Source organism: Lontra canadensis, unplaced genomic scaffold (assembly GCF_010015895.1).
Source record: "Lontra canadensis isolate GAN:19392208 unplaced genomic scaffold, GSC_riverotter_1.0 scaffold57, whole genome shotgun sequence".
Lineage (NCBI taxonomy): Eukaryota > Metazoa > Chordata > Mammalia > Carnivora > Mustelidae > Lontra > Lontra canadensis.
Window position 1 is genome coordinate 5,564,464 of NW_022631051.1, and position 25,317 is coordinate 5,589,780.

Here is a 25,317-nt window from a genome sequence, read left to right on the forward strand (position 1 = left end):
GGGGAGGGGCAGAGGGAGGGGGAGAGACTTTCAAGCAGACCCTGTGCTGAGCATAGAGCTCCACACAGAGCTTGATCTCACAACCCTGAGATCATGACCTGAGCCAAAACCACATGTCAGGGGCTCAACCGACTGAGCCGCCCAGGCGCCCCTCTACAGTCTTTGTTTTAAAATCTGTTTTGTCTGATATAGGTATTGCTATTCCAGGTTTTGTTTTGTTTTCTTCATTTTCACTGGCATGGTGAATGTGTTTTCAAACCTTCACGTTCAGTCTTTATGTGTCTTTAGGTCTGACATAAGTCTCTTATAAGCAGTAGGTAGATGGGTCTTGTTTTTTTGTCCATTCAGTCACCCTTTCTTTGTCTTTTGACTGAAGCATTTAGTCCAATTGCATTTAAATAAATTATTGATAGGTATGTACTTATTCTGTTTTGTTATTTGTTTTCTGACCGTGTAGTTCTTACAGGACTCTTTTTAAAAAGTCAAATTGTGTGAGCCTGGAATGGCTCAGATGCTTAAGCAGCTGCCTTTGGCTCAGGTCATGAGCTCAGGGTTCTGGATCAAGCCCCACATCTGGGCTCCCGGCTCAGGGGTGAGTCTGCTTCTCCCTCTGCCCCACCCCCCCACTGTGGTCTTTAATAAATAAATTCAATCTTTTTTTTTTTTTTAAGATTTTATTTATTTATTTGACAGAGAGAGATCACAAGTAGGCAGAGAGGCAGGCAGAGAGAGAGGAAGGGAAGCAGGCTCCCTGCTGAGCAGAGAGCCCGATGCGGGACTCGATCCCAGGACCCTGAGATCATGACCTGAGCCGAAGGCAGCGGCTTAACCCACTGAGCCACCCAGGTGCCCTAAATAAATTCAATCTTAAAAAAAAATAAATAAAAAGTCAAATTGTTGGAAAGATACATAATGAAAAATAATCCCTTGAGTATTTCTCTCTACTCTTCATTTTGTTATTCAGGTTGAACTACTTTTAATCTTCCAAGTAATAGCTTCCACTTTTACTTCTTTTACTGTTGTTGTTTTTTTTAGCCATACAGTTAAATAATATGCTTCTACTACTGTTTTTTAACTTCCAATTCTAGATTATGTATCTAAACTGCCTTTCTGCTATATTAGGTTAGGACATGGCTTACTTACCATTCTTTCCTCCCCACACTCCTACCCTGCTAAAAACCCTGTTTTTAGTTTCTCTCATGGTTCTCTCTCTTTTCAATTTCTACAATGTACTTAAACCTTTCTGTTCTGTCATATCATTTAAAAACACTATCTCTTGGGGCGCCTGTGTTGCTCAGTGGGTTAAGTTGGGCTCCCTGCTTATCAGGAAGCCTACTTCTCCCTCTGCCTCTCCCATCTTGTGCTGTCTCTCAAATAAATAAATGAAATCTTTTTAAAAAACCCACTATCTCTTGTTTCCTGCTGTATGAGAAGGATATCAGTAGACCTCCTTTTTTCTTTTAAAATTGTATTTATTTATTTATTTAGCAGTAGACAGAGTAATTTTTAAGAACTGTGCATGTGACTATCATTTATCGCCATATTAAGTATCACGGAAAGCAAGGGAATCAGTTTTGGGGTTTTTTTTGCATCTGTGAATACTGCCCTCAGAATTTTCTGCTTTTGGAGTAACTTCTGATGGCTGTCTCAAAGTCTATGAGGAACGGGATGTGACCTATACTTTAACTTTTATATCATCAAGCTTGATAACATCCATATTGTGAAGGCACTTAGTCTAAGACTTAAGAGTATGAACTCTGAAACCAGACTGCCTGAATTTGAATCCAGTTCTGTGATGTACAAGCTACCTGACCTTAGTCAAGAGAGTTAATGTTTCAGTGTCTCAAATTCCTCATCTGTGAAATAGTGATAGTAACCATACCTACTGTGTAAGGGATATTGTGAGGATTAGATAAAGAGTACCTAGATCAGTTGCTAGCATGTAAGTGCTATAACCATAAATATTATTAACCTTAGTTCTTTGTTTTGTAACCAGTTTGAATCTTCCATGCTTTATTTACGGATATATTCTAAAATTGACAATCAATAAGCCATGTTTATTTTGTAATGTATAAGTATTATCAACTGAATGGTCACACAGGGCACTATGATTACATTTCCTTCCTTGAATGACTTTGTTTTTCTTGAGTTTCTAATTATCTTTCTTGATTTTTCCATCCTCAGCCATTAACATCTTAAGTTGTTTTAAATTCTTAGTCTGTTTTTCCCCCACAAGGGAGCCTCCTAGGTTGCTGTTTCTAGACTTAACTGATTCTCTCTAGGCGTGAGGCAAGCTGCCCTATACTGCATCCACACTGTTACTTCCTAAGTTGGCTCCACTATTTCTTTGAGTCCATATCTTGTTCTTTCTTGATTTATTCTCTTTTTATTGTAACATGCCGATGAGTATTTTCTAACAGAGGCAATACTGGGAGGAAATGTTGTAGGTGCTATATCTCTTTAAAACACATTTATTCTCATTTTCTTTATACCTGTTTGGTGATTTGCCTGAATATAGAATTGTTATATTATTTCCCCTGGGAACTTTGAAGACATTTCCTAACTGTCTTTATGCTGCTGGCATTCTATATTGCTAGTAAGAAGTCTGAGGCCATTCTGTTTTTTATTTTCTGTAGATAACTTTTTTTCTTCCTTTTCTCTGGAAACCTTTAGTTTCATCTCCTGATCCTTGTTGTGGACATTGTGATGAGCACCTTATAAACTCTTTTAGGAAACAAGAAGTTTGTTTTGAGCTCAAGATTGGGATATTCCCCTTTATTATTATGTGTATATGTAACATCCACCCCTTTTTCCTGGAACTCTTGTTAGTGTAAGTTTAAGATAGAGTCTCTAAGTCTTCATTTTTTTAAACAGCTTTTTTGAAATATAATTCTAATACTGTAAATTGCACCCATTTAAATGTGTGATTCACTGGTTTCTAATGTATTCACAGAGTTATACAACCATCACCACAATCTAATTTTAGAATGTTTGATCACCCTAAAAAGAAAATTCATGCCCATTAGCAGTCACTCCCCATTCCTTCTTCCCAACCCCTAGGCAACCACTAATCTACTTTCTGTCTTTCTGTATGCCTGTCTTGGACATTTAATATGAGTGGGATCATATGATATGTGTCTTTTACATCTGGCTTCTTTTACTGAGGATAATTCTTTTATGATTCATCCATGTTATAGTAAGTATCAGCACTTCATTATTTTATGGTCAAATAGTATTCCACAGTATAGATATAACACATTTAGTTCATCTGTTAATCAGTTGATGAATAATTAGATTGTTTTTACTTTTTGGCTGTGGCGAATAATGCTACTATGAGTTTTCATGTACAAGTTTTTAATGTGGATGTATATTTTCATTTCTTCTGGGTATATACCGAGGAGTGGAATTTTTAGGCCATATTTTCTTTGTTTAACATTTTGAGAAACTGCTAATGACTTTGTACATTCCCAGCACCAGTGTGTGAGGGTTCTAGTGAACCTAGGCTCCATTATTTATTTATTTATTTATTTATTTGTCAGAGAGAGAGAGAGAGAGTGAGAGAGAGAGCACAAGCAGAGGAAGTCCCAGGCAGAGGGAGAAGCAGGCTTCTCCCTGAGCAAGAGCCCAATGTGGGACTTAATCCCAGGGCGCATGGCTCATGACCTGAGCCAAAGGCAAATGCTTAACAGACTGAGCCACCCAGGCATCCCACATGCCCATTTTTATTTACTTATTTATTTATTTTTATTAACATATAATGTATTATTTGTTTCAGGGGTACAGGTCTGTGAATTATCAGTCTTACACAATTCACAGCACTCACCATAGTACATACCCTCCCCAATGTCCATAACCCAGCTACCCTATCCCTACCCCCAACTCCCCCCGACCCTCAGTTTGTTTGCTGAGATTAAGAGTCTTTTATGGTTTATCTCCCTCTGCAGTCCTATCTTTTTCATTTTTTCCCTCCCTTCTTCCCACGACCCCCCCCCCCACCAACCCTGCCTCTCAAATTCTTCGTATCAGGGAAATCATATGATAATTGTCTTTCTCTGAATGATGTATTTTGTTTAGCATAATACCCTCTAGTTCCATCCATGTTATTGCAAATGGCAAGATTTCATGTTTTTGATGGCTGCATAGTATTCCATTGTATATATATACACCATATCTTCTTTATCCATTCATCTGTTGATGGACATCTAGGTTCTTTCCATAGTTTGGCTGTTGTGGACATTGCTGCTATAAACATTTGGGTGCACGTGCCCCTTCGGATCACTACGTTTGCATCTTCAGGGTAAATGCCCAGTAGTCCATATGCCCATTTTTAAATTGGCTTGTTTGTCTTTTCATTGTTGAGTTACAAGAGTTCTTTATGTATATTATGGGTACAAATCACCTATCAAAAATATGAGTTGCAAATAATTTCTCTCATTCTGTGGATTATCTTTTTACTTTCCTGATTTGCAGTACAAAAATTTTAAACTTTGATACAGTCTAATTTATCTACTTTTTCTTTTGTTGCATGTGCATTTGGTTGTTTTGGCTAGGAAACTATTAGCTTAATTCAAGGTCACAAAGATCTACTTGTTTATTTTCCTCTATTAATTGTATAGTTTTAGTTCTTATATTTAGGCCTATGTTTTTATGAGTTAATTTTTGTGTGTCTAACTTCATTCTTTTGTGTATGGATTGCCAGTTATTTCAGGACCATTTTTTGAGGAGACTGTTTTTTCCCTATGGAATTATTTTTGGCACCCTTAGTTAAGAATAATTTGACCAAAAGGATAAGAGTTTATTTCTGAACTCTCACATCTATTCCACTGATTTGTGTGTTTTATCTTTATGTAGGTACCATGTTGTCTTGATTACCATAGCGTTGTGGTATAATTTGAAATCAGGAAATAAGAGTTTTCCAATTTTGTTCTATTCAAAGATTGTTTTGACTATTTTGGGTCCCTTGTATTACCATATGAATTTTAAAATCAGCTTGTTAATTTCTGAAAAAAAAAAAAATCCAAGGATTTTTTTTTTTAAATAATAGACTTTACTTTTTAGTTTTAGGTTTATAGAAAAATTGAGCAGAAAGTGCAGAAAGATCTGGTATACCCTTTTCCCTAGACACACCTACTGTTTTCCCCAATTTTTAACATCCTGTATTAGTTGGTATATTCGTTACAGGTGATGAACCAGTACTGACACACTCTTATTAACCAACATCCTTAGGGCTTACATTAGGGTTCATTCTTTGTGTTGCACAGTTCTGTGGGTTTTGACAGATGCTATTACAGTATAGCAGAGTAGTTTCATTGCCCTAAAAATCCCCTGTGCTTTCACCTGATCCTCGCTTCCTTCCCCTCCCTCCAACCCCTCCCCAGGCTCTGGAAACCACTAATCTCTCTTACTATCTCTATAGTTTTGTTTCCAGTATGTTGTATAATTGGAATTATATAGTATATAGCGTTTGCAGGCTGCTTTCTTTCACTTAGCAATATGCATTTCAGGTTTTCCCGTGTCTTTTTGTGGTTTAATAGATAATTTCTTTTTATTGCTGATTTATATTCCATTGTATAGATGTACCATAATTTGTCCATTCTACTGTTGAGGGACATCTTGATTGCTCCTAAGTTTTGGCAATTAACAATAAAGTTGCTACAAATATCCATGTGCAGATTTTTGTTTGGACATAAATTCTCAGCTTATGATAAATACCAAGAAGCTCAACTGCTAGATCATATCTAAGGGTATGTTTACATTTGTAAGGAACTGCCAAACCATCTTCCAAAGTGGCTCTACATCCTTGTCAACATTTAGTGATCTCAGCATTTTGGAATTTTAGCCATTCTGAAAGGTATATATTGGTGTCTCATTATTTTGTTTTATTTATTTTTTTAAGTAGGCTCCATGGCCAGTGTGGGGCCCCACACAGGGCTTGAAGTCACAACCCTGAGATCAGGACCCGAGCTGAGATCGAAAATTGGATGCTTAACTGACTGAGCCACCAAAGCACCCCAGAGTCTCGTTATTTTAATTTGCAGTTCTCTACCAGCATGATATTGACCATCTTTTCATATGCTTTATTTGCCATCTGTATATCATCTTTGGTAGATGCCTGTGTCTTTTGCCCACTTTTAAATAGAATTATCCATTTTCTTTGAGTTTTAAAAGTTCTTTGTATATTTTGGATAACAATCCTTTATATCTTTTGCAAATATCAGTCTGTGGCTTGTCTTCCCATTCTCTTGACAGTGTATTTTGCAGATCAGAAGGGTTTTTTTGTTTCTGTTTTTGTTTCTTTAATTTGTTTTAAAAAATTTATTTAAATAATCTCTATACCTCATGTGAAGCTCGAACTCATGACCCCAAGCTCAAGAGTCACATGGTGTTCTGACTGAGCCATCCAGGAGCCCGCAGAGCAGAAGCTTTTAATTTTAATGAGGTCCAACTTCTCCATTTTTTTGCTCATGATTGTGTCTTTGGTGTTGCCAGCTGGGATTCTGAAAGGGATTGCACTGAATCTGTAGAGTCTGTAGATCAGTTTGGGAGGTCTTGCCATCTTAACAGTGTTAACTCTTCTGATTCATGAACATGAATGTCTTTCCTTTTATTTAGATTTTTCTTTAATTTCTTTCAACAATATTTTGCAGTTTTCAGAGTACGAGTCTTTTACCTTTTTTGTTAAATTTATTTGTAAGTATTTTATTCTTTTTGGTATTGTTGTAAATGGAATTGTTTTCTTAATTTCATTATCAGAGTGTTAATTGCTTATATATACTGTTTTAGATCTTAAATCTGTTTTCACCATCCTATTCTTCATTCTGCAAGATTTCCTGTGCCAGGAATTGTTAACGGGTCGATGGATCCTTTAAAGGCTCTAGAGGATCCTCAAAATTATATGCAAAATTGTAAGTGTACCGTTTTCATAGAAGGAATGTCCATAACTTTCAGAGGTTCTCGGAGGGATTGATGGTTCTGGAAAGGTTAAGGATTACTGAGGTTTTCTTTCCATTGCACCATACTAAGTTATCATTAAAATTCTTTGTAAATTTAGCAAAGTATAAGGCATGTTGACATTTTAGATAACAATAATCGTTTTTCTCCCTAAACTGTGGAAAAAGAACAAGAACAGAAATGAAGGTGGGAGATAAGTACTTTGAGAAGGGCAATGCTATAGAAGTTTAAAGAAAGAGATTACTTCCCTCTTATGGGAAATTTCGATTCTCTTTTTGTTATTTTGGTTTGGTTTGAACAACATGTGTAGTGTTGAAATGATGTACTGTGAGGATAAATTAGAACATTTGTTTATGTTGAGCGCTCTGCAACTAATGAAATAACTGAGTATAAAAAATTCTCCCTGGAATCTCATAGTCATGTAAATATTTGTTACCCGCATGGTTGCAAGGCAGCATGGTCATTCCCGCCACTCCTACAAGTTGCTTTGCATAACGGTGGTCCCTGTATAAATATTTATTTTTTGTTTCTGGCAGGGAAGAAATCTAACTTTAAACATCAGGGAAGTAAAATTGTCATCTTGGTGTATTTCCTTGCTCATATATTGAATGGTTTAGCTGTTCTATTTCAGGGGGAAAAATGGTTCTACAAGATTTTGCTTTTAAGTAAATATTTACTAGTTTTTCTTCTTCTGTGAAAAGAACATTTAAAGTGTGTGTTAATACTGTGCTTCTACCCCAGAAATCTCAAGACCTATTTTTTATTATGAATGGAAAAACCCCTCAGTGTCTTGTGAGTACTTTTGGCTAACATTTATGGTCATACTTAGGATAATATAAATATTATATTTCATGAAAATATTCAAATTTATGTTCAGAGATAATTGATGCATTATTTTAGCACTTTACTGGTTATCTGAGTATTTATTTAGCACTTTCATGTACTAAATCAACAGTTTGCTTTTTTAACTGTCATATCTTAGATTTTCTGAAATAAGTTGGGATTTCTAAATAATTTTTTATTAATCTAGTTTCTATAAGTGCATTTTGTCCTAAGTTAAAAATATAAGTAGTTCAGGGGTGCCTGGGTGGCTCAGTGGGGTAAGCCTCTGCCTTCGGCTCAGGTCATGATCTCAGGGTCCTGGGATCGAGCCCCTCATGGGCTCTCTGCTCAACAGGGAGCCTGCTTCCCCCCCTCTCTCTGCCTGCCTATCTGCCTACTTGTGTGCTCTCTCTCTCTCTCTCTCTGTCAAATAAATAAATAAAATCTTTAAAAAATATATCTATTTTAAAGATTTATACATATATATACATATATATGTATATGTATATATATATATATGTAGTTCAGATAATTTCAGGGCTTTTTAATTAAAATAACTAAAAAATTAACTTTTTCATCCTTTTTTTTTATTCAGTGCTAAATTCCACATTAGTCTCTTGCTACAGTTACCTTGATTTGTTATTATACTAGTAGTACTTTGGTTTACAACATACGGTGTTTCTTCTTTTCTTGAAAAAACATTACCTTATTTTCCTTTAATGTTTTTTCCTCTTGATTCTACTTCACTGCTCTCAAAAGTGGTTGCAACTCATTTGTGTACTGTTTTGCTTCAGTTACCACCTCATAAAAATCTTTGAAATTAATACCCAAAAGTAATGAGTTAGGCCTGATGTAATTTAAGGGAAGAATAAGTCATTGTCTTCCTCTCAGATGTTTAATGTGGTTAGAACCAGTTGCTAAAGTAAACTAAAATTGATTTTCATTGGCTGTTTCACCTGTTGAATTATTTTTATTCTATTTTATTTTTTAAATATTTAGAGAGAAGGGCGCCTGGGTGGCTCAGTGGGTTAAAGCCTCTGCTTTCACCTCAGGTCATGATCCCAGGGTCCTGGGATCAGGCCCCGCATCAGGCTCTCGGCTCCGCCGGGAGCCTGCTTCCTCCTCTCTCTGCCTGCCTCTCTGCCTACTTATGATCTTTGTGTGTCGAATAAATAAATAAAATCTTTAAAAAAAAAATTTAGAGAGGAAGTGAGCATGAGTGGGAGGGGCAGAGGGCTAGGGAGAGAGAATCTCAAGCAGACTCCACACTGAGTGGGAAGCCTGATGTGGGGCTTCATCTCTTGACTCCTGAGATCATGACCTGGGCCAAAGCTAGGAGTGCGACACTTAACCAACTGCACCTCCTAGGTGTCCCTCACCTGTTGAATTATTACATGAAGACAAAGAGGAAGATTTCATTGGGGCACTTGGAAATTTTCAAATAAGCATATAATAGAGAGTATAGTAAAATACGCCCACACCCAGTTTACTTATCCCTCAGCTCCACAGTGATCCACATATGGCCAGTCCAGTTTAATCCATACCCCCACTTCACCCCATCTGGATTATTTTAAAGCAGCTTATTGGGCCACTTTTAAAGTAAGTAAGATAAAATTTTGTGGCTATGTTTATATAAGAAATGGGTGCCATTTGATATATTTTGATAGTTCATACATGAACTTATATGCTGATTTATTTAACCAAAAGAATAAATTCTGTTTTCAGTAGTGTTTCACTTAAATTTATATTATTTTTAGGGCAAAAGTTTACTAATCAGTCAGAATTCATAAAGAGCAACATGATAATAAAATTCAGTTTAGATACTTCCATTCAAAGTTTGAACGTTTTTGTGATGGTCTTCTTAAAGAGCATTGACATCATAACAAATTTATTGTAACCTAATTATAATTATGTTCATTCTTTTGAATAAAGTCTGATTTTTTGAGAATGTCTTGTTCTGTGTTTGTTTTTAAATATCCATCTGAGGGGTGCCTGGGTGGCTCAGTGGGTTAAGCCCCTGCCTTCGGCTCAGGTCATGATCTCAGGGTCCTGGGATCGAGCCCTGCATCAGGCTCTCTGCTCAGCAGGGAGACTGCTTCCCCCCACCCCCGCCTGCCTCTCTGCCTACTTGTTATCTCTGTCAAATAAATAAATAAAATCTTTTAAAAATAAATAAATATCCATCTGAGGGGCGCCTTGGTGGCTCAGTTGCTTAAATGTGACTCTTGATTTAAGTTTAGGTCACAATCTCAGGATTGTGAGATAGAGCCCCGAATCAGGCTCCATGCTAGGCATAAAGCCTGCTTAAGATTCTCTCTCCCGCTACCCTACCCTCACCTACCCCCACTCTCTCCCCCTTAAAAAAAAATCCATTTTAACCTAAGTAAAGATTGTAAAAGTACGTCAGTATAGGTATAACCTAATGCTTTGTTGATTACTGATGCTTACATGAGATGCATTTACTTAATTAGCTTTGTTCTTACAAATAATTTTTTAAATTCCTGTACGGTTAACATACAAAATTATTTAATTCCCGTATAGATAACATACAATGTTAGTTTCAGATGTACAATATAGTGATTCAGCAATTCTATACATTACTCAGTGCTTATCATGATAAGTGTACTCTTAATTCCCTTCACCTATTTCACATATCCCCCCACCTACCTTCCCTCTGGTAGCCATCATTTGGTTCTCTGTAGTTAAGAGTTTGTTTTTTTGTCTCTTGTTTTCTTTGTTCATTTGTCTTCTTTCTTAATTTCCACATAAGTGAAATCATATGGTATTTGTCTGTCTTATTTCACTTTGCATTATACATTTTAGATCCATCCATGTTGTCACATTGGCAAGATTTCATTCTTTTTTATGGCTGAGTAATATTCCAGTATGTGTGTGTAGACACACACACCACATCTTCTTTATTTATTCATCTCTCAGTGGACACTGAGGTTGTTTACCTATTTTAGCTCTTGTAAGTAATGCTGCAGTAAACACAAGGGATACATAGATTTTTTTCAAATTAGTGTTTTTGTAATCTTTGTGTAAATATCAAGTAGTGGATTACTGGATCATGCAGTAATTCTGCTTTTAGTTTTTTTGGTAACCTCTATAATGTTTTCCACAGTGGCTGTAACAGTTTGCATTCCCACCAAACATACACAAGGATTCTTCTTTTTCTCACATTCTTGCTAACACTCGTTTCTAGTGTTTTTGCTTTTAGCCATTCTGACAAGTATAAGATGTTATCTCATTGTAGTTTTGATTTGCATTTCCCTGATGATTAGTGATGTTGAGCATCCCTTCATGTGTCTGTTGGCCGTCTGTATGTCTTCTTTAGAGAAAAGTCTTCCGTCCATTTTTAAATCAGATTATTGGTTTTCTTAGTGTTGAGTTATGTAAGTTCTTTATATAATTTGGATACTAATCCTTTGTCAGATATATCATTTGCAATATCTTCTCCCATTCAGTAGGTTGCCTTTTTGTTTTGTTGATGGTTTCCTTTGCTGTGCAGAAACTTTTCATTTTGATGTAGTCTCAGTAGTTTGTTTTTGCTTTTGTTTCCCTTGCCTCAAACTAGAAAAAGTTTACTATAGCCAATGTCAGAGAAATTACTGCCTTTGCTCTCTTTAATGATTTTTATGGTTTCACCTCTCACATTTAGGTCTTTCATCCATTTTGAGTTTCTTATTGTGTATGGTATGGTCTAGTTTTATTCTTTTGCATGTAGCTGTCCAGTTTTCCCAACACTGTTCATTGAAGGAACTGCCTTTTTCCCATTGCATATTCTTGCCTCATTTGTTGAAGATTAATTGACTATAGAATTGTGGACTTATTTCTGGGCTCTCTGTTCAGTTCTATTGTCTATGTGTCTGGTTTTTTTTTTTTTAAGATTTTATTTATTTTTTAGACAGACAGAATCACAAGTAGTCAGAGAGGCAGGCAGAGAGAGAGGAGGAAGCAGGCTCCCTGAGGAGCAGAGAGCCTGATGCGGGGCTCGATCCCAGGACCCCGGGATCATGACCCGAGCCGAAGGCAGAGGATTTAACCCACTGAGCCACCCAGGTGCCCCTATGTGTCTGTTTTTGTGCCAGTACTGTACTGTTTTGATTACTACACCTTTGTGGTATATCTTGTAGTCTGGGATTATGATACCTCTAGTTTTGTTCTTTTTCAAGATTGCTTTGGCTATTTGGGCTCTTTTGTGGTTCAATCCAAATTTTCAGAGTATTTGTTCTAAATCAGGTGTACAATATAGTTTTGTGAAAAATACTATTGGTACTTTGATAAGGATTGCATTAAATGTGTAGATTGCTTTGGATAGTATGGAAAGTTTAACAATATTTGTTCTCGCAATCCATGAACATGTAATATCTTTTCATTTGTTTGTGTACTCTTCAGTTTCTTTCATCAGCGTTTTATAGCTTTTGGAGTACTGGACTTTAACCTCCTTGGTTAAGTTTATTCCTAGATGTTTTATTCTTTTAGGTGCAATTGTAAATGGGACTGTTTTCTTAATTTTTCTTTCTTCTACTTCATTATTAGTATATAGGAATGCAGTGGAATTCTGATTATCAATTTTTTATCTTACGACCTTACTGAATTCATTAAAAATTGTAGTAGTTTTTTGGGGGTGTCTTTAGGGTTTTCTATATATAGGGTCATGTCATCTGCAAAGAGTGAAAGTTTTGCTTTTTCCTTAACCAATTTGGATGTCTTTTGTTTTTTTCCTCTCTGATTGCTGTGACTGGGACTTCCAGTACTATGTTGAATAAAAGTGGTGAGAGTGGACATCCTTGTCTTGTCCTGATCTTAGGGGAAAGGCTCTCAGTTTTTGACCAGTGAGTGTGATGTTAGCTGTGGGTTTTTCATATATGGCCTTTATTATGTTGCGGTATGTTCCCTCTAGACCTACTTTGTTGAAGCGTTTTATCATGAATGGATGTCATACTTTGTCAGATACTTCTTCTCCATCTGTTGAAATGCTCATGTGGTTTTTATTCTTTCTCTTATTGATGTGATGTGTCATGTTGATTGATTTGTAAATACTGAATCAGGCTTGCATCCCTGGAATATATCCCACTTGATCATGGTAAATAATTTTTTAAATGTATGTTCAGGTTCAGTTTGCTAATATTTTGTTGAGGATTTTGCATCTGTGTTCATCAAAATACTTGCCTATATTTCTCTTATTTTGTTGTGTCTTTGGTTTTAGTGTCAGGGTAATGCTGGCCTCATAGAATGAATTTAGAAGGTTTCCTTCCTCTTTAATTTTTTGGAATAATTTGAGAAGAATTGGTTTTAACTCTTCTTTAAATGTTTGGTAGAATTCACCCGTGGAGATACCAGGTCCTGGACTTTTGTTTGCTAGTAATTTTTTTGTTATTTACTCAATTTCATTGTCAAATCTTCTATTTTTTCCTGTTTCAGTGTGGGAGGTTATGTATTTCTATGAATTTATCCATCTCCTCTAGGTTGCCCAGTTTTTAGCATAAAAATTTTCATACTATTTTATTAAATATTTAACAGTATTTATCCTTTGTAATTGTGTGGTGCTGGTTATTTCTCATCTTTAACTTCTGATTTTATTTATATGAGTCTTCTCTCTTTCTCTCTCTCTCTTTTTTTTAAATGAACCTGACTAAAGGTTTGTCAACTTTGCTGATCTTTTGAAAGAACCAGCTCTTGGTTTCATTGATCTGTTCTTTTTTTTTTTTTTCTATTTTGTTTATTTCTGCTCTAGTCTTTATTCTTTCCTTCTTTCTACTGATTTTGGGTTTTGTTTGCTCTTATACAAACAGTATATGAGAACTCCTTTCGGTGTAAGCTTAGATTGTTTGAGATTTTTCTTGCTTCTTGAGGTAGGCCTACATTGTTATAAACTTCCCCCTTAGAACAGCTTTTGCTGCATCCCAAAGATTTTTAATCATTGTATTTTCATTTGTCTCCATGTACTTTTTGATTTCCTCTTTGATTTCATGGTTGACCCATTCATTGATTAGTAACGTTTTATTCAACTTCCATGTATTTATGTTTTTTCCTGATTTTTTAAATTGTACTTGATTTCTGTTTTCATAGCATTTTCATCGGAAAAGATGCATAGTATGACTTCAGACTTTTTTCATTTATTGAGACTTATTTTGTGGCCTAGTAGGTGATGTGTTCTAGAGAATGTTCCATGTGCACTTGAGAAGAATCTGTATTCTGCTGTTTTAGGATGTAAAGTTCTGAATATATGTATTAGATCCGTCCGGTCCAATGTGTCATTCAAAGCCACTGTTTCCTGGTTGATTTTGTGTTCAAGTTATCTCTCCATTGATGTCAGTGTGGTGATACAGTCCCCTACTGTTATTGTATTATCATTCATTACTTCCTTTATGTTTGTTATTAGGTGCTTTATATATTTGGGTGCTCCTGTATTGGATGCACAAATATTTACAATTGTTTTGTCTTCTTGTTGGATTGTTCCCTTTATAATTAAAAAGTGTCTTTGGTCTCTTATTACAGTCTTTGTTTTAAAGTCTATTTTGTCCAGTATAAGTATTGCTACTTTGGCTTTCTTTTCACTTACATTTGCATGATAGATGGTTTTCCACTCTTTCACTTCCAGTCTGCAGATGTCGTTAGGTCTGAAATGAGTGTCTTGTAGACAGCATATAGATCGGTCTTGCTTTTTCATCCATCCCAGCACCCTGTATCTTTTGACTAGAGCATTTAGTCCATTTACATTCATAGTATTTATTGGTAGGTATGTATTTATTACCATTTTGTTTCTTGTTTTATGGTTGTTTTTGTAGTTCTTCTCTATTCCTTTCTTTTCCTGCTCTCTCTCTCACAGTTTGCTGGCTTTCTTCAGTAATATATTTTGATTCTCTTCTTGGTCTTTGGCATATCTGTTACTGGTTTTTTTATTTGTGTTTACCATTAGTTTTATATAGGACATCTTATGCATGTAGCAGTCTGTATTAAGTTGATTGCTTAAGTTTGAACTCATTCTAAAAGCACTAAATGTCTGCCCCTCCCATGTTTTAGGTATATGGTATCATACTTTTCATCCTTTCATTTTGTGAATCCTTGGGTGATTTTTATTGCTATGCTGAACTTTACTACTTCTATACTTCCTGCATTTCTTACTCTCATTTATGGTCTTTCCACTCAGCAAGTACTCTTTAACATTTCTTGTAAGGCTGGTTTCCTGGTGATTAATTCCTTTGGCTTTTGTTTGTTTGGGAAACTCTTTATCTCTCCTTGTATTCTGAATGATAGCCTGGCTAGATAGAGTATTCTTGGTTGCAGGTTTTTCTTTTTCTTTCAACACTTTGAATATATAGCATGCCACTCTCTTCTGGCTTGTAAAGTTTCTGCTAAGAAATCAGCTTATAACCTTACAGGGTTTCCCTTGTATGTAACTGTTTTCTTTTATCTCTTGCTGCTTTTAAAATTCTTTCTTTATATCTACTTTTTGCCATTTTATTTACTATGTGTCTTGGTGTGGAACTGCTTTGGGTTGATTGTGTTGGGAGCTCTCTGTGTCTCCTGCATCTGGATTTCTGTTTCTTTCCCCAGACTCGGTAAGTTTTCAACTATTATTTCTTGAATAAATTTTCTGTCCCCTTTTCTCTATCTTCTCCTTCTGGGATCCCTTTAATGTGAATGTTCTAACCCTTGATGGGGTCACTGAATTCCCTTACTCTATTTTCATTTTTTTTTAATTCTTTTTTTTAAGATTTTATTTATTTATTTGACAGACAGAGATCACAAGTAGGCAGAGGCAGGCAGAGAGAGAGGGGGAAGCAGACTCCCTGCTAAGCAGAGAGCCCGATGATGTGGGGCTCCATCCCAGGACCCCAGGATCATGACCTGAGCTGAAGGCAAGAGCTTTAACCCACTGAGCCACCTAGGCACCCCATATTTTCATATTTTGTTATTATTTCTTCTCTCTTCTGTTCAGCTTGATTGCTTTCCATTACTCTGACCTTCAGTTCACTGATCTGTTCTTCTGCTTCCTCTAATTTACTTTTTATTCCCTCTAGTATATTTTAAATTTCAGTTACTGAGTTCTTCATCTCTGATTGATTGGTTCTTTATGTTTGTTGTTTTCTCTTTTTTTGTGTTTCTGTCTGTTGAGAATCTCACTGAGATCCTCCACTCTTTTCTTGAGTGCAGTGGGTATCTTTATGATGATTACTTTAAATTCTCTATCAACTGTATTACTTATCTCTGTTTCATTTAGCTATCTTGCTGTGATCTTTTTTCCTGTTTTTTTCACTTGAGACATATTTTTCTTTCTCCTCATTTTGATGAACTCTTGTGTCTGTTTCTGTATGAGGAAGGTCAGCTATGTCTCCTACTCTAGAAAGTAGCAACCGTATGAGGAAGAGGTCCTGTAGTGCCCTCCAGTGTCAAGTCACCTGTTCACCAGAACTTGGTGCTTCCGGGATGACTCGTATGGGTGCTGCCTGTGCTCTACTGTTGTGTCTGGGCCACTTTGCTTTTAGTTGTCGGCAGTGGCTCACTCTGCCTATTGTGGGCAGGGTTTGGTCCCTGTATTGTTATGGGGCCAGTCTGGGACTGCCTTGGGCTTGAGTTGAGTCACACCAGGCATTTGCCAGAGACACAGTAGCACCAAACTGCAAGGTGTTTTCCCTGTGTTGTCCCCTGAGAAGCTTTAGTTTCATTTCACTGTGGCTTCAGCCTGATGGATGTGAGGTTATCTCCCTTTTCCCTGGGACTGGAATCCCTTTGGGGTGGTGCTGCCCCCTCTAGGAGGTATAGGCTCTGGCCAAGGGCCTATTGGAAGGGGCAAATCTGCAAGAAATACAGGCTAGGTGGAGGGTATTGTTGTCTGCGGGTGTCCTCTCAGGTGTCTGAGTATCTAGGCTGGGGGGTAGGCAGGCAAATTGCACTCTCCACCTCTTTTGTTCCTGGAGAAGGCTCCTAGCATCCGAGCTCTGAGATTAGTAAACAAATCTCCCTTCTCTATACCCCAGGCATCTTTCACTCTGCTTCTTCTATGCTGTAACTTTAAGGGCTGGGACTCAGTTTCTTTTGCCTTTTGGCTTTTCTAGAGCTGAGCCCACTGGTTTTAAAGTTCCAAGTGTTAAACCCCACTGATTGTGAGAACTCACAAAATTATTATGTTTTCAAAGCCAGATGTTATGAGGATTTTTCTTCCCCATGAGGGTTTCCTGTGCCTCGGGTACTTGGCATGAGGGTCTGTTTCTGTCCCTTCTCCACATCCATGGCATCCTTCCCTCTAGCAGATAGTCTCATGGGTCTATTTAGCTCCCCACTGAATCTTCCACCCTCCCTATTCTCTTCAGTGTGGCCTCTTCTCTATATTTAGCTGTGGAAAGTCTGTTCTGCCAGTCTTTGGTCGTTTTCTGGGTTATTTACACTGATGTGCGTGTTATCCTTAGGATTGTATGCTTAAGTTTTATCCTTATTATGAGGTTAACTTAGTTAAATTGAGTTAACTTAGGATCCTCCTACTCTGCCATCTTCCTTTTTGGGGGAGGGTGTTAAGATCAAGATATTTTAAATACTTGGAGTTTGCTTAATTTAATGTTTAAGAATCTTGGTTGGTGTTTTTGAGTATCTTTTTATTGTACAAACATTAAACTGGATAAAGAAGTCATAGTAGCTAAATAATTAAATGTTTACTTGCCATTATAAAAATATTTTATACTCACAAAATAGGAATTTTTCTGTGAGGAAATTTAAAAAATACATTGAAGTATAAAAAGGAAAGGAATCATTCATAGTGCTATTTTCTAAACATAGACTACTCTTAATACTTTGATATAGCTCTTTCTAGGTTTTTATTCTATGTTTAGGTGATTTTTTAAAAGATTTTTTCATTTTTAAGTTATCTCTGAACCCAATGTGGGGCTCAAACATACGACCCCAAGACCAAGAATCACATGCTCTACCAGCCGAGCCAGCCAGACACCCCTGTTTTGGTGATTTTTAACAATTATATATAAGTTTTGTGTTCTCCATTTTTCACTAGTATTGTTTTAGGTTTCTTTGTAAAAAGAAAATTATGTTAGTTTAGAGAAATTTAGCTTTAGCATCAGAGTAAAATAGAGAAATACATTTTCAGAGTTAGAAGAACTAACTGTCTTTTGCATTGCTTTCTTCAGTACTGGTTTGTATATATTTTGAATTCAGGTTTATCAAAATAATGAACTTATGGGCCACAGTGTACCATACTGGTCTTTCAAAGGTGAAATAAAGTATTCTCTTATCTCCCAGAGCACTTTTTTTGGTCCAGATACATTGCGGTATGACTCACATACAATACAGTTCACTTTCTATGGTTTTGAACAAACATATTCTTCTGTGTAATCACTACCACAGTCAAGACAGGGAACAGTGTCCCTTAACAGTCCTCTTCTATCTCTTTATAGTAAAAACTAGCCCCCTTCCCAGACTCAGCACTTGTAAACCACTGATTTGGTTTTTTTCCTTATGGTTTTGCCTTTTTCAGAATGTCTTTTGAGCAGAATTGTGCGGTTTGAGGCATTTGTGTCTGCCTGGCTTCTTTCATTTTGTATAATGCTTCTGAGATTAATCCCTTGGATGCATCAGGTTATTGTTGAGTAGTATTTCATTGTGTGGATGTACCACATTTGTTTATTCATTCACTAGTGGATGGACATTGGGTTTTTGGTGATTAAATAAAGTTGGTATTTACTTTCACTTATAGGTCTTTGTGTGGGCATATGTTTTCATATCTCTTGAGTAAATACCTAGGAGTGGGACGGCTAGGTCACCAAAGATCCTTGATAGCTATTACCTCACTTGGATACCAAAGCCTGTAAGGGAAAATCCAGCAGTACCATCCCCTTTTAATGACTGAAACATGGAGAACCACTGTGACACACTGTAGTTTATGGGCTAGGACAGAATCTAGATCCTGTAAACCCAAGTCATTTCCTGTCTACTAGACTATCATATTCTTTTCAGTGATGTTTCCCGGTTTTAACTAACAAATTTCTAGATCTTGGCAATGGTTAGAGAATGGAAATATTTATCAGTACCCAAACATTGAAATATAAATAAGATTCTCCTTAAGTTATTACTCTTCCATTGCTGGCCTGGAAATTTGGAATTTATAAAATAAATTTTAACTTTTTTTTTTAAGATTTTATTTAATTATTTGTCAGAGAGAGAGAGGGAGAGAGCACAGGCAGACAGAGTGGCAGAGGGAGAAGCAGGCTCCCTGCAGAGCAAGGAGCTCGATGTGGGACTCGATCCCAGGACGCTGGGATCATGACCTGAGCCGAAGGCAGCCGCTTAACCAACTGAGCCACCCAGGCATCCCAACTTTTTTTTTTTTTTTTTTTTTTTTTTTTTAAAGAGAGAGTGCAAGGAGAAGGGAAGGGGCTAAGGGAGGATTTTTTTTTTTTTATAAGATTGTATTTATTTGTCAGAGAGAGAGAACGCAAGCAGGGGGAGGGAGAAGCAGGCTCTCTGCTGAGCAAGGAGCCTGATGCAGGACTCGATCCCAGGACCCTGAGATCATGACCTGAGCTGAAGGTAGATGTTTAACCTACTGAGCCACCCAGGCATCCCAGAAGAGAGAATCTTAATTAGGTTTCACATCCAGCACAGAGCCCATCATAGGACTCCCTCTTATAACCCTGAGATCACGACCTGATCCAAAATCAAGAGTCAGATGCTGACTGAGCTCAGTCAGGCGACTGAGCCACCCAGGTGTCCCAACATATTTTAACTCTTAAAGTTAGAAGAATCCCACCCTTTCCCCCCAATTTATTTTGCAGAGGATTAAGATCTCACCAAAACTTACTTGTATAGACAATAGATATGATGGATTCCTGATTGAATAATTATGTAAAATCTCTGTCTTCGGGCATTCAGAGATTTGAAATTCTCTGAGATATTCAAGATTTTTCTAATACAAATGTAATAATGATTTGGTTTTTTTTGGTTTTTTTTTTTAGATTTTACTTATTTATTTGACAGACAGAGATCACAAGTAGGCAGAGAAGCAGGCAGAGAGAGAGGAGGAAGCAGGCTCCCTGCTGAGCAGAGAGCCCGATGCGGGGCTTGATCCCAGAATCCTGGGATCATGACCTGAGCCCAAGGCAGAGGCTTTAACCCACTGAGCCACCCAGGCGCCCCTGTAATAATGTTTTAAATTATTAGATTCTCCCTAAAACTTTTCATCCTGCCAGATTTTCATTTCATAGAAGCTTTTAAAGCAGCTTGCCAAATTCTGAATATTCATGCTGGTCCATATTAGGAAAACCCAGATATAAAAATTTCTGTTTCTCCTTTAGTATAAAGTTTTGATTTTTTCCATCATAAGTTTATTGAACAATGTGATTACTTTACAAACACCTAGCATAGTACTTCACTCAGAGAACAGATGTCTTATTCCCTGTTACTCTGACTAGCATACAAGAGCAGTGCTGGTGGAACAGCTTTGAGTCAGAAGACCTGATGTCAGGGCCCCGGTTGCAGGAACTCAGACAAATCACTAACCTACTACTTCTCAGCCTTGTCAACGGTCTCAGGAGCAACATCAACACTTTCTCTGAGACTTGAGAAGCAGATGATGTGGTCATTAACTGGCTGAAGCAACGAAAGAATTAAGTATTAAATTCCAACTCACTGGTTTTGCAACTCTTAGCCAATGATACTTATTTTACCTTTACAAACAATGATTAAACTTGGGCAATAGCACTTCTAATTGTATTCAGGTAGAGAGTGAAAGATGTAATAATGCCTTTGACTGAACGACTTAGAGGATTGTTTAGGTTTAATTATGGGTTCATCTCTCTAAGAAAGTAATAACTATAATTATTGAAATGCTAAATTAATAAGAAATAAGCTTTATATTTCTCATTCCAATGTTTGAAAAACAAGAATATCTAACCAAAACTGGGGTCAGATCTCAGCCCCTTACTGAATGATGTACAAATTTTATAATCCTATTTGAAAAATGAGGGTAATAATTGCCTTGAAAGGGCCTTTATGAGAGTCAAGATAATGCATATAAAATGCTTAGCACAGTGCCTTTTAGTGTTATATAAAACCTATTTAGGAACTTTAGGGGAGGTAATAGCAGTAAACAAGTGGAAGTATTGAATCAGTCTTTATTTTGGACTTCTGTGAACTTTGAGTTAGGCTGTGATCACATGTTCCATCCAACTTAGCAGTACTCAAGTTTGGTCATGTAAGGTTAGGAAAATATATAAATAGCCAGTCCAAACAGAAAAATTCCACATCTCAAGTCAACCATATTTTCTACTTAGGTAGAGAAGAATAATGATCAAGTTTTTGACAAAGAATAAGAAAGCGGGGCACTCAGGAATTGGGGGGCCCAACCAAGTTCATCTGTGTCTGCATCTTTCTGTGCCCTGGAAGCATTTTCTACAGCAATACCTCGACCTCCATGTGGGATCATCCAGGGTGTCAGGGTCTCACAAGCCAGGCCAGGCCCCCCTGCAGCTACCCTAGTGCTGTTCCACCAGCCTCCCCAGCTGCCGCTGCCCCGCGGTGCTGGAGATGCTGCAGAGGGTAGAGCAGCGCCAGCACACCCCTGTGGTGGCTGTTTAAAAAACACAATTTTAAATTTTAAAAAAGTTGAACAAGATGTGGAAAGGATCAGGATTCAAGGTCTATTTCTGAATTTTGGTACATAGAATACACTATTATGCAGTTAATAAATTATGTTGACAGATTCTTACAATAGGGAAATGCTTATTTTTTTAGATCAGGAAAGTATATAGTCAAGATTTTGTTAGAAATGTGTAGGAATTTACCAAAGGGGGTGGATTTGGGGGTGTTTTTCCTTCTACTCTAGCATATGTTTTTCAGTATTTCATAATTTTAAAAATACTTAAAATTTTTTTTAAAGTATGCCTGTTACCTCGACTGTAACCTCTTTAGGAAAGCCTTTCTGGTTACTGAAGATTCATTTATGTCTTTGTAACTAAAACTGTTAAAGGTTTCTCTTCAAGTGAAGAAGATTGCTTTATTTATTTTTTTAAGATTTATGTATTTATTAGAGAGAGAGAGAGGTGGTATGTGCATGCAAGCTGGGGGAAGGGCAGAGAGAGAGAGAGAGAGAGAGAAGTAGACCCCCTGCTGAGCGCAGAGCCTGATGCGGGGCTCCATCTCACCACCCTGAGATCATGATCTGAGCCAGAAGCAGGAGTTGGAGGCTTAAATGAGTGAGCCACAGGCAGTCCTCTGCTTAATTTAAATGAGGTAGTTCTTAATGTTTTTCTGTGATCCTTGATACGTTACAGAGTTACACACTGAGTTGGGTTTTTTCTTCTTTTGTATTTCCAATCCTTAGGTTCACAGGACATTAGAAGTACTTTTTATATTTAGAAACATTCATCCTAACCATTGTTTTCTTGCTGTCAAGAAAATTATAGTGTACATTTCCAAAGATATTTATCACCAAACATTCAATAATGTGATTTTGGGAGACATGTAAAGTGAGCAGAAAAGAATGAATTACTTGTTATTCATCATTATTTACAGATGGAAATTCATTGCTTTCTATTTTTTTCTTAACAATAGTCATAAAACAAACGCTTTCCATGTAGTTTGCTCTCTTGATCTGCAGTGAGGTTTTTGAGATCCTAAACTCCATATATTAAATTTGCCTGGAATTGTCCCCTGGAAAATGAGAAGTTATGTGTCTGAAAGTTGAAAAGGCACAAATCCTGACTAAAAAGTTGATTTGAGGATCTCATTTTCCTTATTTTTCCATCTCTTGGAAAGAATGCTCACATGACCTATGAAGAATAGAGATTTGATGTATTTTTAGGCTTATTTACTCTGTAAATGTCTTAATTTATGTGATTAAGTTTATTTTATTAGGACAAAGATTTTTCAGTCTTTTCTGTAGGAAGATGGAAAGAAAGAAAAATATTAGTTGGCATAATGTTACTTTGGCATTCAACCAGTTTTCATAGTAATTTTTACCAAGAAACTCTTTGCCTGGATTTTTATTATTTTAATAGTGCAGTAATAAAGCTCATCTTCAAGTTATTTTCCTCATATCTTGGTTTCTTATAGCTTCTCCCTTTATATCCTATCAGTAAATTATAAATCATTAAGCATATTATTAGGGTACATTCTTCCATCGTACTGACATGTAAAAGTATAGGCGTCTATTAAGAGGGTGTGAAATAGATTTAATCTTGAGGGCTACATAATCCAGGCAAGTTGAAGCAACTGTTAAGTAGTCTTAGTTTTAACCTTCCATTAGTTCTCAGTAATCTTAAGGTATCACCACCCTTTCATTCCAGTTTGAAACACCTTGCAGATCCCTGATAGTAAAAAGACATAATGAATGCTTTAATGACTCAGACTAGAAGCCATTACATTGACATTCATTTTCAAATTATTTAATATGATATACAGTCATTCATTTAATAAGCTATTATTTGGAAGCTTCCATAGATAGAAAAAGGAGAGATATATTCTTTGAATAAATTTGTTACTTTCTAATTTGCTTCTCCTGAGCTAAATAGATCATGTAAATACAAGCAACTAAGAGAGTAAAAGGTTATTTTCTATGTACAATGTAAATTAAAATTTAAAAGAAGCTTTATTTCTTGTGACTAAGTGAAAGCCTTAAAACTAAAAAACAGTAAGTATCAATATCCTTAACTCTGATGGTATTTTAAAAAAACATACTAAAAAAATGTTCTCTCATTCCAAAGATAGGACAGATTTTTATGGGGAAACAAGTCACAAAGTTTATCTTTGGCAACTCTGATTTTCTAGGTTTCCAAGTAAATTTGAGCTTGTCTGAATTAAGCATCACCAGTTTTATGATGAAGCATCTGTACTTCTCAGTAGGTCCCTGCCCCTCTAGTCCCTCCTCTTTCTAAGAGACCTAGCAAAGTTCTACAGTACATGAATTCAGCCTGACTAGACAGAGTTCCAAAGTACTAAAATATTTCTGCTTACATATATCGTCAGGATACAGGTATACGCTGACATGAAACTCATGAGTTAATTAGAAAATAGCACAACTGTTGATTCTCAAAAATGCTGTGAAATAGCTAAGGGACTTTTGGAGAAGAAGAAACAAGGAATTAAATATCAGTGTTGCAAAAAATCATGTCATACTAGAATGATGGAATGACTCCAGTAGTCTAGAAATGTAATAAGATAAACTTAATAGGGATAAATATTATGTACTGTGTTTAAGTTTTTAAAAATGTGTATGGTATCTCATAACCCAAGGACAGCTGAGTAAGCAATGGTGGCTACAGAATTTCTCTTTAAGTTGGCTTTGTTGAGGAGTAGCTGTCTGGTGGAAGGGACTAAAGGAATTACCCTGAAGCCTCATTTAGGAAGCAAAGTTTAGTGGCTTAAAACAATAACCATTTTTTTTTTTTAGCTCTTATTTCTGTAGGTTGGCAGTCTGGGCTTCTATTGAGTGTATGGTTTTTCTAGGCTCATTCTGTGTCTATTGTCAGCTGCTGGTTGGTTGAAGGCTAGATGAGATAGGATGGCTTCAAGTGGACCAACTTGCTCATGTGGACTTCTCCCAGGCTTACACATGGCAGCTGGGAGAAGTTCTGAGAGGAATAGGAGGGAGAGCACTAAATGCTGTGGCGACCCAGACTCAGAATTGACATGATGTCACTTCCACCAAATTCTGCTGATTAAAGCTAGGGCTGAAAATAGGCACTGTCCCTTGATCAGAAGAGCTGCAAAGTTACATTGCAAAGAGGGTGGGTGGACACAGGGAGGCTATAATTGCTCCCTTCTTTTAAATAGTCTACCACACCAAGCACACTGCTTTAATATGTTGTAGGTCAATAAAAATAGCAGTTTTGGCAAGTTGCATTTATTTATATTCCACATATTGAGAAACCACAGCTCCCACTACAAGCTGGCTCTTCATTTAATTTGGACAATGAATTTAATAGCTGAAAAGCAGGTTTTGTGCTTGTACTGAACTGTTTTTCAAGGTAGTTTAGGGGGTAGTTACAGGTTATAAAGTTAAATGTTTTCTCTGTTTCAAAATAAGGTAAAAGCATCCAAAATAGATAACTGAGTACGTCCAAAAGAAAATATAAATCTGCTTGATGTTGTAGATATTTATGTTCCTACAAACAGTTAATGATCTTTTAAAAAACCTGTGTGAAGAGTAGATTACTATAAATGCAAATGTGGGAATTTTGCTGTAAAAAACTAACAATTTTATACATAGATGTTTGAAATTTTAAGTTTGAACATCTGTCTTATTTCCAGGAGCTCTGCCAGTGCCGACCTGGAGAAGGAAATTGTTCCTGCTGCAAAGAGTGTATGTTGTGTCTTGGGACCCTTTGGGATGAGTGCTGTGATTGCGTTGGTAAGTTGACATGCAGGAAAGTTCATGTTTATCACAGAATCTTTGACTTTAAGAGACTTTAAAGAATGTAAGTATATTTTATGTGTATAGACTAGTGTCAGTATAGATGTAGTAGGTGTATAGAACATTATTGCATTTGCTTGGATTGAATGATATTTACATAGATGTGCAGTTTTATTTGTATT

General features: G+C 36.6%; 1 protein-coding gene across 2 annotated transcripts in view; it reads left to right on the forward strand.

Annotated features, from left to right (window-relative positions):
• Positions 1-25,317, forward strand: part of TWSG1 (twisted gastrulation BMP signaling modulator 1) — a 63,175-nt gene that overhangs the window by 7,801 nt on the left and 30,057 nt on the right. For both annotated transcript variants that reach the window (XM_032875752.1, XM_032875753.1), the window contains exon 3: positions 25,033-25,132. In XM_032875752.1, coding sequence (XP_032731643.1) covers positions 25,033-25,132 — 100 coding nt within the window. The remainder of the gene's footprint in view (positions 1-25,032; positions 25,133-25,317) is intronic.